The 17,717-nt window shown below is 39.3% G+C and overlaps 1 protein-coding gene across 1 annotated transcript in view; it reads left to right on the top strand.

Moving 5' to 3' along the window:
• The first annotated feature begins 2,064 nt into the window (after positions 1–2,064).
• The window catches only part of LOC144978165 (uncharacterized), a 121,968-nt gene continuing 106,315 nt past the window's right edge, over positions 2,065–17,717 (top strand). Inside the window, exons 1-4 of the mRNA XM_078923866.1 lie at positions 2,065–2,195; positions 9,671–9,950; positions 11,266–14,253; positions 15,864–15,976. Of these exons, the coding sequence (XP_078779992.1) occupies positions 2,070–2,195; positions 9,671–9,950; positions 11,266–14,253; positions 15,864–15,976 (3,507 nt within the window). The 5' untranslated portion in view covers positions 2,065–2,069. The remainder of the gene's footprint in view (positions 2,196–9,670; positions 9,951–11,265; positions 14,254–15,863; positions 15,977–17,717) is intronic.

The following is a 17,717-nucleotide window of genomic DNA, read 5'->3' as shown; positions in this document are numbered from 1 at the left end:
TTATTATTATTATTATTATTATTATTATTATTATTATTATTATTATTATTATTATTATTATTATTATTATTCTTATTCTTATTATTATTATTATTATTATTATTATTTTTTATTTTTTATTTTTTTATTTTTTTTTTATTTTTTTATTTTTTTTTTTGGTTATCGCTATAAAACATTGAAACTGTTTATATGACTCAATTTGCTAACTAATATTATGTTTATCATCTAAGTGTTGCTTTCTCGTTTGAGTAAGAAACATATATTTTTGTGCTGGGTGTATTGGGGAAAATTCTGAAAATGGCCGGTAAGGAGAGGGTTAAACACTCACTATAAGGACATTGAATTTTGTTTTGTTTAAAAAAAATAGTCTTTACATATGTGCTTTACATTTAATAGTATTCATTGTTTTGTGCTTTACATTTAATAGTATTCATTGTTTTGGACAAAACAACGGGCATACTCTGTGATAAACGCATTCACCTAATAATACGTTTGGCGCGAGAGCGATTGCCACGGTGACTGAATGCTTACTCCGAAGCCAACTTTTTTGTGTGTTGTCTTGCTTTGCCTCACCTACGGAACGGGCCTCGGCGATTCCCCGTTACTTGACCACGGTCATTCTAGAACCGATACAAATCGAACACAGATAGAAAAAAAAAAGAAGCTACGACTGTCGAAGAATGCTGATGTTGATGCAGCTGCGCCGACGTTGTTCAAGCTGGGTCAAGCACCCAACACACCAACCTCTTGGCATATTATATTATTTTCAGTGCTGATGGGTTTCCGCGTATCCGCGGAAATCCGCGATTTTGGAGTCAGACGATGAACTTTTTCATTTAATAAAAATTACATTTGCTCCGATCATTGTACTGGCAGCGAGAGACTTGATGTATGGTGGAACTAATTAGGTGCTGTTTCCCCACTCTCCACAAGTTGGCTAGAGTATCAATGATAATTTAACATCTCACTCACTCACTCACTCATTCACTCACTCACTCACTCACTCAATCACTCACTCACTCACTTAATCATCTCCGGGCCTGCTGGCACTTGAGGCGATGCAAGGGATCTCCACCTGATCCTGTCAGCAGCTATTCTTGGGGCCATCTCGAGGGACAAACCTCTCTGTTTTAGGTCCCTCTCTAGGTACGCTACGTCTCCAAGTCTCCCTGGGGCGGCATCGCTTCCTCTTTCCTTCAGTGTCCATCCCAGAGCTTTTCTTATCATCAGTGTTTCACCAGGTCTTTGAAAGACATACCCCAACCATTGCCATCTTTCCTTTTAATGAGAAATTTAACATCGCGATTGCTCTCAAACATGGGGGTTAAAGGCAGTCGTTCAAAACTTTCTTCCTTTTTCACCTTGGCAGCGCATAACAGTTAAGGCGAAGACCATAGAAGACACGCTAGGAATGACGGGTTTCCAAGCAAGCAATGACTGGCCTTGTCGTTTCAAGAAGCGATACACGACACTATTTTCAAGGGAGACAACCTCGGCTGACACGGCCAGTTTAGACAGTTGCAAACAAACTACCATAGTTAAATACTTGACCCCCCCCCCCACCCACCCACCCACACACTTCCTTCTATTTTCGGTAATGACAACTCCTCTATAACGACATTTTATTTCTGGTCTCGACGCTTATCGTTATAAGGAGGCTGCACTGTAACAACTCTTTGCGGTTTGGAGAGGGAAAGCGCAACGGATGTGCTCTATTTTTAGTGCGTTTTTGTTTTGTTCGTATTCTTTGTTTTTTTTTTGTTTTGTTTTGTTTTGTTTTGTTTTCGTTTCAGTTTCATTGTTGTGCTTTTTGATCATCTCGTCTCTCAGCCTCTTTGCATTGTTTATCTCTCCGTCAATTTACGTTTTCGACATGATTTTGATTCACGCTCCAGCAGGAGTGAAGTGGACTACATAGTCTTTGTTGATTGCGGTTATTTTTTTTTTTTTTTAATCGTTGTACATTTCAATGTTTGCTTCGGGGGAAAAACAAAGAAAAGAAAAGAATATAAGTACTCACTTGGTAGTTAGTTTAGTTGGGTAGTATAATTAAAAATCTTTTCATGACGATGATGATTTCTCAACGGAGGAAACCGAAAGCGAACAGGTTGTTCAAAAAGCTTCATACCCAGAAATGTTTGAAATTCGTGAAAATGATCATAACGGACATTCTGTCCTCTGCAACCAAACGGGATGTAAGTTGTATTTTTATTTATTTTATTTTATTTATGTAATTATTTATTATTTACTTATTTATTTATTGTTTACTTATTTATTTACCTATTTATTTCATTATTTATTTGTTCATTTATTTATTCATCTATATTTTTTTACAAATTATTTACCTATTTATTTTTTTCTTCCTTCATTTATTTAATTATTTACTTATTTTATTTGTTCATTTATTTATTTATTTATTTGTTTATTTATTTACCTATTTGTTTATTTTTTCATTTATTTATTTACCTATTTCTTTCGTTCCTTCTTTCTTCATTTATTTATTTATTTACTTATTTATTTATTTATTTCTTTATTTGTTCATTTATTTGTTTATTAGTTTATATATTCATTTATTTGTTCATTTATTCATTTATTTATTTATTTACTTATTTAATTATATGTTTTATCATTTTTAATTTTTTTTCTATTAAAAAAAATATGTTTGTATTTAATTTTTATTTTATATGCGAGTTGTCTTCAGTAGTGCTCAAGGAAACGTCAGTTTAAAAAAAAATAATTCCATTGCTTGTATCATTATTTTTTATTTTAAATATATCTTACTGTTCACTTTCTTTTGATGGTTGTCGCAGTGGATTGTAAAAATAAAAATTCTTTGTTTAGAAATAGCAGGCTCTGAGCGCAAAGCCTTTGTAAACTCATAGCCTGACGTGAGCCGTAGTTATCGTTAAGTTGTAGATAGAATGCGCTAGCCTAAGGAGCTCACACAATTGCCATCCAGAAGTATAACGGACCAATACACAAAACTTTGTATAACCATGATCGTTTATAGTCAGGTTAATATAGTTTAGTGAGAATTACTCATACACGCGGATGGCAAAAAACAAACAAACAATAAAATACAAAGCCCGTAGTGACATCAACTTCGGTCTATCTATAGATAGAACAAAGTTGACGTCACTCAGGTCTTTGTTATTGCTTTTTTGCCAGCCACTTTTATGAGCAGTTCCCACTAAACTGTATTCAGTGATGATAATCAGAATTTTGGAATTTTCTCAGAAATGTTCCGCTAATTTTGCCTTGTCGAACATTTTCCTCTGATAAAAGCTCAGGTCAAGTGGTGGATCCGTGAAAAAAACCACCGTCATATCTTGTGTCATACTTCATAATTTTGGTGACACTCCCATTTTTATGGCGCCAGTTTGTCGAGACAAACTGGCACCAGATGTCAAAAGTGAGACACGGCAATTGATGGTCGAAAAGGATGGGGTGGGGCTAAATGAGTCTTTTATTTGTAAGTAGGTCAAGGCTGGAAGTACAGTTATAGGTCCGTTTGAAAAGAGAAATTTTGTAACTTCCGCCTGATTATTAGTTTTAAAAAAGTCCCAACAATTAAACAATTCTCTCTCTCTCTCTCTCTCTCTCTCTCTCTGTCTCTCTCTCTCTCTCTCTCTCTCTCTCTCTCTCTCTCTCTCTCTCTCTCTCTCTCTCTCTCTCTACTGATATAATTATTTGATCAGCGTCAGGAAATAAGTTTATAATTGGATTCAATAGTCTGATGTCACGTCGCCTAGCAACGGCGGCCATCGTGGTTCCAAGCAAAGAAAATCGGTACTTTTTATTCTTCATGCTGGCTAGAACTTTTCATATGTCAGATTTATAATGTTTTTTTCCTCTGGATACGCTTTTGTGCTCGTCGGAGAAATATTTCATAAGGGAGTCCGCCATTGTTCCGATAGTTTAGAGCCAGTTACTAAGTTACCATGCGTCATTACGAGGGAAGTGACGTTACGACTGTTGAATCGTATTACGAAGGTTATGACTCATTCCAGCACATTCTTTAAAAAAACGGAGCTTTCTAAAAGTTGTTGGTCAGATAGCTCAGTTGGTGGAGCGACTCTCTTCACACGCAAAGGGAGCGAGATCGATCCTGGGTGCAGTTGACAATTTTTTCTTACCCCCCCCCCTCCCACTGTTCACCTAGCAGTGATTGGATACCTGGTCTGTTAGATCTCGCGAGAATTACTTTGCGATAGACTAACGTCCTATCCAAAGGGTAGCAAGCAATTGCTATTGCCAGTTTCAAGCAATAGAAACCGGGTTAAACTCCGGCTCCATGGGACTGGTGACTCTGAAGGACTACTCTAAAAATGGTTATAAATAGTATGTGCTTGGCTCAGAAGCTCACAACATTGACATCCGGAAGTATAATGGGCCAACAAACAAAACTTTGTGTAACCTTGAACATTTATAATCTGGTTAATACAGTTTAGTGAGAATACGCTTCAACAGTCGTAACGTCACTTCCCTCGTAATGACGCATGGTAACTTAGTAACTGGCTCTAAACTATCGGAACAATGGCGGACTCCCTTATGAAATGTAATTTCTCCGACGAGCATAAAAGCGTATCCAGAGGGGAAAAAACACATTATAAATCTGATCATGATTTGACTTTTACACATTCTGATCACAAGCCATATGAAAAGTTGTAGCCAGCATGAAGAATAAAAAGTACCGATTTTCTTTGTTTAGAACCACGATGGCTGTGGTTGCTGGGCGACGTGACATCAGACTATTGAATCCAATTACTCATAAATGCGGATGGCAAAAAGCAATAAAAAAAGACCTGAGTGACGTCAACTTCATACTATCTCATATGTTTTAAAAAGATAAATACGAATTCCGAAGATCACGTCATGACGTATGTGTGTAGAGTTATCAATGTGCATTGTTTAACTTTATCATACAGCACTGGGTGTTATCGGCCTTTGACTTTGAAAGGCGTGTAGAATTTGCAAGCAATGCAACACGTTTTGTGGATTTGGGCTGCCAATCATTGTATTGTATTGTCTCTCTGTCACTATCAGTGACTCGCTGCAACATCTTATAGATCATCCGTATCTGCTATTGTTATTGAATAATTTGAATAGAGTTTGAGGTCATTCGGCTGGCTCTTCGTTACTGTTGTTGTTTTTAGTTAGTTCCGCTTAAAACCTCCAGCTGAGTGGTTAGTTCTCATTATGATTCCTCTAACGTTAGACTATAGAAGTAGAAGGAACGAAATTGACGTCACCCAGCTCTTTGTTTATTGTTTTTTAGCCGGCGATTTTTATGAATTTGGTCTCACTAAATTTTATTAAATCAGACTATAAACGTTCAAAAGTTCCCCATGCGTTTGTTCGTTGGTACGTTATATCCGGTCCGCGGCGGATGTTGCAAATTTTTTTTTATTTTACCTAAACGCATAAAATCAAATAAACGTCAAAAGTTACACATGGTTTTTGTGTGTTGGTACTTTTCATCTGGCGGACAGAACACGTGAGTATTTTACCTCAACACATAACATCAATCGATGTTGTTCGGACAAGCTACTTTTAGTAACACACCTCATGGCTATAGTGTGTTTGACGTAGCCATCGTTAAGTTATAGATAGTTCGAAGATGACGTCACTCAGGCCTTTGTTATTGTTTTTGCCATCCGCATTTGTGAGTTGTTCTCACTAAACTGTATTAACCAGACTATAAAAGTTCATGGTTACACAGAGTTTGTGTGTTGGTCCGTTATACTTCCGGATGGCAATGTTGTGAACTCCTTGGCTTAGCGCATTCTATCTATAGCCTGACACTGAAACCCAAAGAGACTGGCATTTTGACGTCATTATTTGGTTTTTGCAACGCCTAGTGAGTTGTCGTTTGTAGTGCTCATGGAAACAAGTGGTCCCATTGGTTGGACTATTGAATACAACTCACGATTTGTTTTCTTTTGTGGCCAAAGACTGGCATTTTGACCTCATTTTTTTTTCAGTGTCAGCGTGGCCTTCGTAAAGTTATGGCCTGCTACTGAACAAAAAAATGACGTCAAAATGCCAGTCTTTTGCCACAAAAGAAAACAAATCGTGAGTTGTATTCAATAGTTCAACCAATGAAATAACTTGTTTCCATGAGCACTACTAACGACAACTCACTAGGCGGTGAAAAGAAACAAATAATGACGTCAAAATGCCAGTCCTTTTGGATTTCAGTGTCAGGCTATAACATTACGATGGCTACGGGTGGTTACGGTGTTTGAATGGTTGTTTGTTGTTTTTTTTTTCTTACACGAAGAGCAGAGCGAGTGGCGACCTAACTTGCCAAATAATTTTGGAGTGTACAGTTTGTTTTTTTTTTGTTTGTTTTTTTCTTTCTCCATAACATTGAATTAACCTTGGCTATGAGAGTCATCTTCATCATCTGTATGATCGTCGTTGTCGTCATCATCGTTATCATCATCACCATAATCATCATCATCGTCATCATCATCATCATCATCGTCGTCGTCGTCATCATCATCATCATCATCATCATCATCATCATCATCATCATCGTCGTCGTCATCATCATCATTATCGTCGTTGTCGTCATCATCATCATCATCATCACCATAATCATCATCGTCGTCGTCGTTATCATCATCGTCGTCGTCGTCGTAACCATCATCATCCTCTAATAAAAATGACAAGAACAACAATATTAACAATGACAACAACAAATCTATATTATTATATTATTAATTAATAACATACGTACCCTTTATTTTCAACTCACACTCAGGCCTAGACTGACTGAAAGTGAAAACGAGTGTTCTGCACTCACTAACGCTATTGTGTCAATCCTTGAGTTATGGTCCATTTTCATATATAGGTCAAGAGAGGTAATTGTTTGGTGCGTTTGTTGTCAAGATGTCGTCTTCCCACTCAGATCACTGTAGTATTAATGTTTTACTTTATAATATTCCCTGTACACACACATACACACACACATCACATACCCACACACTTACACACATACACACACACACATAATACACACACACATCACATACACACACGCATTTTCTCCCCCGTCTTCTCTCTATTTCTCTCTTCCTCATTCTATCTCCCTCCCCCCTCCCCCCCCCCCCCCCACACACACACTTTCTTCCCCCCCCCCCCCCCGTTCTATCTCTATTTCTCTCTTCCCCTATCTATCCCCCCCCCCCTCCCACACACACACGCACTTTCTCCCCCGTTCTCACTCTATTTCTCTCTTCCCCTATCCAGCTCCCTCCCTCCTTCACACACACACACACACACACACACACACACACACACACTTTCTCTCTCGTCCTCTCACTATTTCTCCCTTCCCCTATCTATCTCCCTCCCTCACACATACACTTTCTCCCTCATCATTTCTCTTTTACTCTCTTCCCCTGTCTATCTCCCTCCCTCCCACACACACACACACACACACACACACACACACACACACTTTCTCTCTCGTCCTCTCACTATTTCTCCCTTCCCCTATCTATCTCCCTCCCTCACACATACACTTTCTCCTTCGTCATTTCTCTTTTACTTTCTTCCCCTGTCTATCTCCCTCTCTCCCTCCCACACACACACATACACACACATACATACACACACACATAAGCGTGCGCAATTAACAAGCTATCTACTAACAACCACTTTGACACTAGTAGAAGTGCTTTTGTCGCCAAAAGTGTGTCATCTTTGAAGTTCTGTTTCGTGCACGCTTCTGTTGTTTCTTCTTTCTGACTCATCTTAAAAACATCCTTGATCGCTTCTTCAAATATCTATCTACTTTGCTTGATTCATATAATACAAGTGATCAAACATGAGCACAATACTCGCTTGATTCTAGCACGCTCTAGGGAGAAGCCACAATAAACGGCCCTACTAATTGCCGTCCTGAGGTCATCTAAAGCATTCTCAAGCCATCCAGAGGCCCTCAAAGTGGTACGAAGCTTTCCAGAAGCCGCCCGAAGAGGAGACCTTCTGAAAGCTCCTCTTGCTGGCATTTCTTTCTCATCATCATCCATCATGGCTTGTGCTCTTGAGCACGTTGCCGGTCAGCTGTCTCCACGAATCACGATCCTCTGCGGTGCGCATGAAATCTGTGTTGCTTTTTAAGTCACATTTGGCCATTCTTAGGTTATTTAGATAAGTCATTCTTTGTCTTCCTCTAGCTCTCTTTCCTTCGATCATCCCAGATGTTACCAACTTTTCTATTCCGTCTCTTCTCCACACATGTCCCAGAAACCGTAACTGCCTCTTTCTGATGTTATCGATCAGTATTCTTCCCTTTCTCACCTTCTCCAACACTTCCTCGTTCGTACACCTGTCTGTCCATGATACCCTCAATATTCTTCTATAAACCCACATCTCAAATGCCTCTAACCTCCTCATACATACTTTGTCAAGCGTCCACATTTCACAACTGTATAAAAGGGTACTGATAACATATGTTTCTACTACTTTCATTATAGTCTTCAAGTTTAGGTTGTTGTTTGACACAACTGGTCGCATTTTATGGAACACATTTTTTTGCTATTGCTATTCTTTGTTTTATATCCTCTATGTCACGTGCGTCATGGGTGATGATAGTGCCTAAATATTTAAATTTCTTTACTTGTTTGATAGTCTCTCCTTTGCTTGACAAGTGGAAGGTCGTGTTGTTGTCAATCTTTGAGACCACCATGCATTCGGTTTTCTTAATATTTAGTTTCAGGCCCACTCTTCACTTTGCACACCACTATATCTAAAATTTTCTGCACATGTTCTGGAGAGTAGGCCATCAGAGTACCATCGTCTGTGTATCTTATGCTGTTCATATTCTGCCCTCCAACGACGACGCTTTTCATGTCTTCAATTTCTTTGAAAATTATTTCACTATAATTGTGAAAAAGGTCTGGTGATAAGATGCAACCTTGTCTTACTCCCTTCTCGATGTTAAAGAAGTCCGATGTTTCATTATCCAGTTTGACACACGCTGTTTGATTCCAATATAAGTTTTTCACAAGTCGAAGGTCTTTACTGTCTATAACGATCTTTTCTAAGATTTTGAATAGCGTATCGTGCTGTACTGAATCAAAAGCTTTGGAATAATCAATGAAGCATAGATAAAGTGATTTTTGTTTTTCTTTCTATCCTACTAATAATTGCCATGGGAGCCATCCGTTTGCCTAGGGAAGCAGTCCAGAGGTCATCTAAAGCATTCTCAAGTCATCTGGAGGCCCTCAGAGCTGTACAAGGCTTTCCAGAAGCCATCTGGAGGGAAGGCCTTCTGAAAGCTCCTCATGCTTTTATTTCATTCAATAGGTCCTATTAAAAGATTATTGGTACTGATCGATTACTAGTACATTGACCATTGACAAAAAGGTTATTGGTACTGATCGATAACTAGTACTTTCACCATTGACAAAAAGATTATTGGTACTGATTGATAAATAGTACAGCATTGTCTCTGTCCGAAAAAAGATTGTAATAATTAAGCCTAAAAGGCGTCATGTCCCGTCCTACATGTTAAATGTTGCTGTAAAGTGCTTTGAGCATGTTTAGTGGATATTGCGCTATATAAAAGCTCAATTTATTTTTCTTTTTTTTTTATCTATTTTTATTTTTTAACTTTTAATCAGTTTTTAAAAAAACGTCTTATCAACCATTTCAGATGACGGTCAGGGAAGGGGACTATGCCCAAGCTGTGTACGACTTTGAATCCGAGTCACCCAGCGATCTCAGTCTGAAGGTCAAGGATGTCGTCAAGGTCACGGAGGTCATCAACGAAAACTGGGCCAAAGGTCAGAGGGTTTACCCTGTCGCCGAGGGCATCTTCCCGCTGGCATTTGTGAAACGCCTTCACCTCCCTTCCATCCGCACTGGGCAGAGGATATTCTTAGTTTGTCAGGACTTCGAGGCTGAGCAGAGTGGTGATTTGGAACTTGTCAAAGGTGATTATTGAAACGTGTCTTGAATATCTCTTAGGCTGTCGTTATTCTCAGACATGTCTGCCAATAAAGAAAACTGATTATTGGCGGACACCTAATGCAATGCATTTAAGTAAAATACTCATCAGTTGTGTCCTATGCCAGTGTTTTGAGGCTGAGCAGAGTGGTGATCTAGAACTTGTCAAAGGTGATTAGTGAAACTAAACGTGTCTTGAATATCTCGTACTGATGCAATGCATTTAAATAAAATACTCATCAGTTGTTGTTCTATGCCAGTGTTTTGAGGCTGAGCAGAGTGGTGATCTGGAACTTCTCAAAGGTGATTATTGAAACGTGTCTTGAATATCTCTTCTTGATGCAATGCATTTAGGTAAAAGGCTGTCATTATTCTCAGACATGTCTGCAAATAAAGAAAACTGATTATTGGCGGACACCTGTCTGGCAATAATAAAAAACCTAGACTTTCGATTATTGATAGACCCTGTCCGTCCATCTGATTTTAAGTTGTTTTTTTTTTTTTTTAAATTTCCAAGAGAGCAGTTGCTGGGATGTAATTCAGGATTTTTTTCTCACTATGTGACATAAACAGATATGGAAGGCATAACAGGGATATCTGTTCAAAGTGATACAGGACTCAACAGAGAGATAGGCAAAGATTTTGGTTCAGAATTCTTCTTTCATGAAATTGGAATATTGTAGGAAAATAATCTATTTTTATAATCGATCGATATGTTCTCTTTATTATAACATGTTTCAAGTCAACCTCGTTCTACAATTATATATGTACAATAAAGATCTGAACAAGTGTGTAGGACAGGTGCTAGACAAAGTTAGAAAGAAAAATGCAAGATAAAAACCCATTCGAAAAAATTGAGTCTACCTCACTGTGGATCGAACCTCAGATCCTCTGATTACCAGTCAGACGTGCTACCATTACACCAGTGCCTGCTCCCTAGTTTCTTACTTGTATGTACAGTAGATTTTGTGTACAAATTTGGGATTAAAAAAAAAAAATGTGGTCTTCATTGGTCTCCTTGCTGAAGTCATCTTTACTTATATGAATGACATGCTTATTTAGCATTCCTTCTATATCAAATGTCAAATCAATGGCAGTCATACTTCCAGTAAGTAATAACACCCACTATTATAATATATTGTATTTATCACTCTCCTCTCTAATGATGCCCTTATTTATAAAAAAACAAAAAACTTAAATCTTCAGTTTGTCGAAGAGTTTCAGTCAATTTTTATAGAGCTCATTTACAGGTCTAATGTTCTGATCGATAGAGTTTTCACCTATTTATTTCTTTTCTTGCAGGTGACATCATCATTGGCATAGAGGCTATCGATAACAGTTGGTGGACTGGCAAGAACGGACCCCTCAAAGGGATATTCCCCCTGTCCTTTGTGGTTGAGTTGCAGGAGAAAGACAATGTCCGATCACGAGCTGCCAGTGGCCGATCCAACAGTTTAATATCCCGGACCAACAGTCTTGCCTCGTCTTCAGACACGGGGTATGCCACATTGGACAATCCGGTGATTGCTCGGGCATTAGTTAACGTCACCCCTCAGCTACACGGAGAGTTGTCTTTCCAGATGGGGGATCTTATCGAGATTACATCTTTCATCGACAGCGATTGGATGTACGGTCGGTGTCGGGATAAAGAAGGTCTTGTTTCCTCTGTCTGCGTGGAGCTTTTGGAAGATACGGGTCCTGCAACCAATGATGAAAAAACAATTACAACAATAGCAAAAACAACAACACCAACAGCGTCAGTAGATAATTTGTCATCTATGTATAGCACGATTGAAGATTGCGAGAAAATGTTGGAAAGCGTCGAAATGCGACGGGAAAGGTCTTTTTCTGATAATTCTGCGGACCATAGACATAGTAAAAATTCTAATTTTAGCACTGAGCGCCATTCTCGTACGAACACAGAGGGTTCCTACACCAGTGAAAATACTCGATCCCATGATGCTGAGATTACCCCTTATGCCAGAGTTATGTACCCTTTCACGGCTCAGTACTCGTCCGAAGTTTCCCTCAAAGAGAACCAGATTGTGTCCCTCATTCAGCATCTGACCCCCGACTGGATAGAAGGGGAGGTTGATGGGAAAAGAGGGATGTTTCCCGCCAGTTTCATAGAAATCATTGTAGATTGTCCTTACAGCTTTGCCTGTGATATTGTTTTGGAGCTCGACTCCAAACCCCGCTCAAGCTCATTGGAATTAGGATCCATGTCTCAATGTGCAGATGACAATTCATCTCAGCATTATGCAAAAATTTCGGATGTGACTTTTGTTAAAGATGTTGTAAAACCCAATAGTGTTTTGGAAAAGCAAAAAGCAGTTGATGATGAAGACGGCGGTGAAGATCACGTTGATGGATTGAGAAGAAGCAGTACAGGAATAGACGCAGGGATTTCTGATGTGCTTATTATATCAGAAGGTCACGAAATTGGCCTGGTCTTACACACTTTCCAAGCTCAAATTGAGGGAGATTTGTCCGTTAAGGAGGGTGACACTTTGGAAGTGATTCGAAAAGTTGACGACAACTGGATCGAAGTCCAGTTGGATAGTGGTCAGAAAGGCGTTGTCCCTGCAAACCATATTGAGATTATTGGACATTGGCCAAAAGAGGATACAATTGATAATGGTGAAGCGAAAAAATCCTCATTAGAAAAAACGGAAAAGAGTGTTGTTGGTCCATCTGTTGAAATTGTTAGTGATTCTGGAGTAAAAGATGCAGAGTCAAATGAAAAATCCTACCCAAAAGGCCTTGCTGGTCAAGGAAATAATGTTAAAATAAGTAATCAAACTTATTCTGAGAAATCGCCGTCAAAATCGGACCTGGCTTTGATTAAAGCAACTCCTATGTTAACTGATAGATTGATATCTGAGAAAGAGAAGACTCTACCTTCCCCGATGCCAAAACCCAAACCAGCAATAGCCCCTAAGCCTGCCATAGCCCCCAAACCCTCTGTGATTCCCAATAACACCAAACCCACCTCAAAACAATCTAACCCTCCAGCGGCTTTATACACCGCCAAACCATTCAGTACTTCTTCCTCTCTCTGCTCAACAACAACAACGACAACAACAACAGCATCTACCACTCCCACCCCTCCTCATCGTGTTCATAAACCCAAACAAATGTTTCAACAGCAAAAACAGCAAACGCTGCCGTTGGCTCTGGACAATATAATTGAAGACGAGTTGGTCAAGGCCAAAGGGAGCCGGTCTTCGTCACAAAATTCAACATCTTCCAATGACAGCGTCAAGCTATCATCAACCACTGCAATCGTTTCAGAAGTTCCTAATCCTTCATCAACTTCCACATCTAACAGGCAGTCTTTAAGCGTAACTCCAAACACAAACATCCGACGGTCATCAGCTCCACCGATTTCAGGCAATGAGGATGTTTTAGCATTTGATCCATTGAAGCCGCATACTCTTACAAATTCTAACACCAAAACTGAACGCCCATCTCTTATCAGTGCGGTAAGTCTTCCGGCCGATCCATCTACAACTACAGAAGCACTGAGCCGTTTGCAAAATACCATCACAGCGACTACACAAGCAAAGAACGAAACGTTTACAGCAGCAAAGAGATCTCAGCAAGCAATACAAAAGGTGGCAACCACAACTACAACAACTGCAGCCGAAATTAGAAAATCTGTTTTTGATAATGCAGCGTATGAACATGACGTAGACGAAGGCATATTAATCACAAACCTTCCAGCAGCGTCAACCCCCATTGATCATAAATCAACTCCTCCTAGCCGGCCCCCTCCCAGAATTGTGCCTCCCCTGAGACCTCTACACGTCCCTGGTGTGTCCAACACTTTAATATCACCGTCGCAACAATCCGTCTCTCCTTTGACACACGCTTCACCATCCACTAATCCTTTGCCTTCTAAGATCAAGGCCCCACCTCCGAGACCCATGGGCCCGAGGCTCGCATCTGCACCGTCAAGAACTCCGCTTGTACCTCTTAGAGTTGCACCTCAGGCTCCAGGAAAAAGGAAGCCTATTCCTTCCAGACCAGCACCAGCTTTACCAATAGACTTGAACACAGGAATCAACACTTTGGTTGAAGCAAAGACAACTCTAAACCAGGAATTAGAAAACAGCAAAATCGACCCTTCAAAATTCAACAAGGAGAACATTCAGCAGAGCTTCCAGAAAAATGTTCCGTCTATACGAAGACCCCCACCTCGACCTGCCGCTTTCCCTTCCCCTCCCATGCGTCCTCCTCCCATGTCAACAGACCTCATCAAGTTCAGCCCAGAGAGAACAACTCATGGTAACATATATTCATATTATTTCATTTTGGAGTTAATTCTAAAAGACTGTACTTTAAGGTACATTAATTTAATGGAACTGTGACTATAATTGAGGCTATGTGGTCTAGTGGCAAGACACTCGCCTTCAGATTGGAAATTCCCTGGGTTCGAGTTCCCGAACAGTGCATAGTTGAGCACTTGGAAAAGGCTCTTTACTTACATTCTCTCACCGTACTCAGGTGTAGAATGAGTACATGGCCGTTAACAGTATTGTTTCTATCCGAAAAAATAATTGTAATATTGCCTGACAGGCGTCATGTCTCGTCCTAATTATCAAGTGTTGCTGTGGGCTAGGGACCCCTTGTAAAGCGCTTTGAGCATGTTTAGTGGATATTGTGCCATTCCACATCAAGTGGACCAAGGGTGGGAACCACACCCCTTTTGATTTTCCTCAATTGAAGATACTTATGAGACATGAAGAAAACCAAATTTTCAGTTCAGAATATGGATATTTGAATTTTTTACAATTTTTTGAGCCAAGTTTGAGGAAAATCAAAAGGGGTGTGGTTACCAATTTCCGAAAATTTTGTTTACTTGACATGGAATGAATGGCCCTATTGCGCTATCTAAAAGCTCAAGTTAAGGACTATATTTGTAAAACTTGACTCAAAATTTCGACTATGCAGGTCTGTCCCTGTCATGCTAAGTTTGTAAGACAAACTGTATTGATGAAGTACAATTAATTATAGCCACCTTGCTCATATTACTCCACTGACTCATGTGTAAATGAGTATTTAGCTCAATTAAAGGAAATATAATGGGTGATGTGTATGTTAGTGCTAATATGAAAAGAGTACATAACTGTCAACAAGTACCTTATGAAATGAAAATGTAGCCTTGACAAAAGAGTAAGTAAAGCATTTTAAAGAGCATTGTCGAATAATTACTTAATAAATTTATATTATCCCAAAACAACACACACAATGATGTGTAACCTTTAGTAGGTATAATCTATTAGGCTATGTGGTCTAGTTGTAAAAAGAGTATCTGGCCGTTAACAGCTTTGTCCGGAAAAAAATGTAATAATAACAGACGTCATGTCCCGTCCTACGTGTTAAATGTTGCTGTTGACCAGGGACTCCTTTTTAAGCGCTTTGAGCACATTTATTAGTGGATAATGCTCTATATAAAGTTCAATAGTCTAAAAACAATAACAAAAAGCTCACAGTCACAGACAATGTCAGAACTGAACAAGTGTTTATGAAATGGATGTCAGACAAAGCAAGAAAGATAAATAACCATCCCCAAAAAAATCTGTCTTTCTCAACGTGAGATAAAACCTCATACCTTCTGATTACCAATCTGATCGCTACATTGTTATTGTATTTGAATACCAGTCTGGTGATTAGTTCTCAACGATTTTCCTGTAACAGACTGTAAACGTTTAGGTTACACATATATTTTTGTTTTACTATGATTGATTCGGCAGGTATTTTACTTAAACGCATACCCCATATCATCAATAGTTCCTTTTTTTATCATTAACAAAAAAAAAGTTGTATAGAACTATTTTTGTTTTTTGTTTTTATGTTTTTCCTCATGTTTTTATTTTAAAACGTTTATCTTCCAGTCTCGGATGTGGAAGAAATTGAGGAAGAAGAGGAGGAAGAGCTGAGCGAAGAGAAAAAGGAGATTGTCAAGGATTTGAAGACGAGGATATCCGAGGCTGTTGCTGATATCAAGGTATTTCATTCCCTCAATAGGATCAGGAAATTGTATTTTTAGATATTCCATTAAACTAAAACAAACAAAAACAGTGCGGACAGACTAGTTAGATATTCCATTAAACTAAAAAAAAAAAGAAAAAAAACAAAAACAGTGGGGACAGACTAGATACAAAATGATATGAATTCGCACAACTGCTGCAAATCGTATGAATGCAGATGGCCACTACATATTATTGCATGACGAAGGCTTCGTGTGTCATGCTCCACTCGGTCACAAGTGCAGATCGTGTAGTGAATGCAGACGACCACTGTGTCGTGCTCCACCCCATCACAAGTGCAGATTGTGTGAATGCAGACGGCCACTGTGTCGTGCTCCACCCCATCTCAAGTGCAGATTGTGTGAATGCAAATGGCCACTGTGTTGTGCTCCACCCCATCACAAATGCAGTTCGTGTGAATGCAGATGGCCACTGTGTTGTGCTCCACCCCATCACAAATGCAGTTTGTGTGAATGCAGACGGCCACTGTGTCATGCTCCACCCCATCACAAATGCAGTTCGTGTGTATGCAGACGGCCACTGTGTCGTGCTCTATTCGGTTACAACTGCAGATTGTGTGAATGCAAATGGCCACTGTGTCATGCTCCACTCCGTCACAACAGCTAATATTGTATGTTTGCAGATGGCCACCACTGTGTATTTTTGCATTCCCTTTGTATAAACTGAACGGTGACAGACAGTACAGTTGTGCAAATTCGTACAATTATGCATCTAATCCGTCCCATTCTGTCCAGGCGTGTACCTAAGTGGACCAGCACAGTTGTAAACGATTAGAACGAACGTGTAAAGCTGACTCACATTCAATATGTAAATTCACTAGATATCTCAATCTGCTATTATGTCAAAGGGAACCCTGTACCCAACAGTGAATTTTACTCTTTCCTTACTAATCACTTTTAGGATTTCCACCCCCCCCCCCCCCCCCCCAAAAAAAAAATGTCAGTCATAAGGCCCATGGAGTCGGAGTTTATCCCCAGTTTCTATAGCGTGAAGCAGACCATTGTAATTGCTTGCTACCCTTTAGATAGGATGTTAGTCTATCGCAAAATACTTCTGCCATATGTAACTGACCCAGTTATGCAATCCCTGCTGGGTGATCAGGGAGGAGGGGGGGGGGGGGGGGGGGGGGGGGTCAGAAAAAAATCTCGTCCCTTTGCTTGCGAAGCGAGTGCTCTACCCACTGAGCTATCGCGACCCCCATTGAGTACACGTTTATGTACTCAACACACAAAGACAAAACATTAAAAAAAAACCAAGAAACTCTTAAACTTAAACTCAAAAGCAAGGACATCCTATCCAAAATAATTATGTGCATCGAAACAGGCCTTACATAACATCGTTATGATCTCATTGCCTGTACAAAGATTCTTTGATTTCAAATTTTGTTATGTACAAAACAAATCTGAAAAAAAAAGAAAAAAAGTTCATTGTCGTTGAATCTTAACCAATTTGATGATCTCATTGCCTGCACAAAGATTCTTTGATTTCAAATTTTGTTATGTACAAAACAAATCTGAAAAAAAAAAGAAAAAAAGTTCATTGTCGTTGAATCTTAACCAATTTGACGATTTTTTTTTTTTGGGGGGGGGGGGGGGGGGGTTGTGATTGATATTTCCCATTACTTTTTTTTTTTTTAAACTATAAATCCACTTTTTGACACCCGGTGTTCATTTATCATCCCGACATAATACCGATTAG

The sequence above is a fragment of the Berghia stephanieae genome, chromosome 8 (genome assembly GCF_034508935.2).
Source record: "Berghia stephanieae isolate SIO BIC M18660-M18661 chromosome 8, UCSD_Bste_1.3, whole genome shotgun sequence".
NCBI lineage: Eukaryota > Metazoa > Mollusca > Gastropoda > Nudibranchia > Aeolidiidae > Berghia > Berghia stephanieae.
The sequence above is the reverse complement of the archived record's forward strand: the minus strand, read 5'-3'. Positions and strand labels throughout refer to the sequence as shown.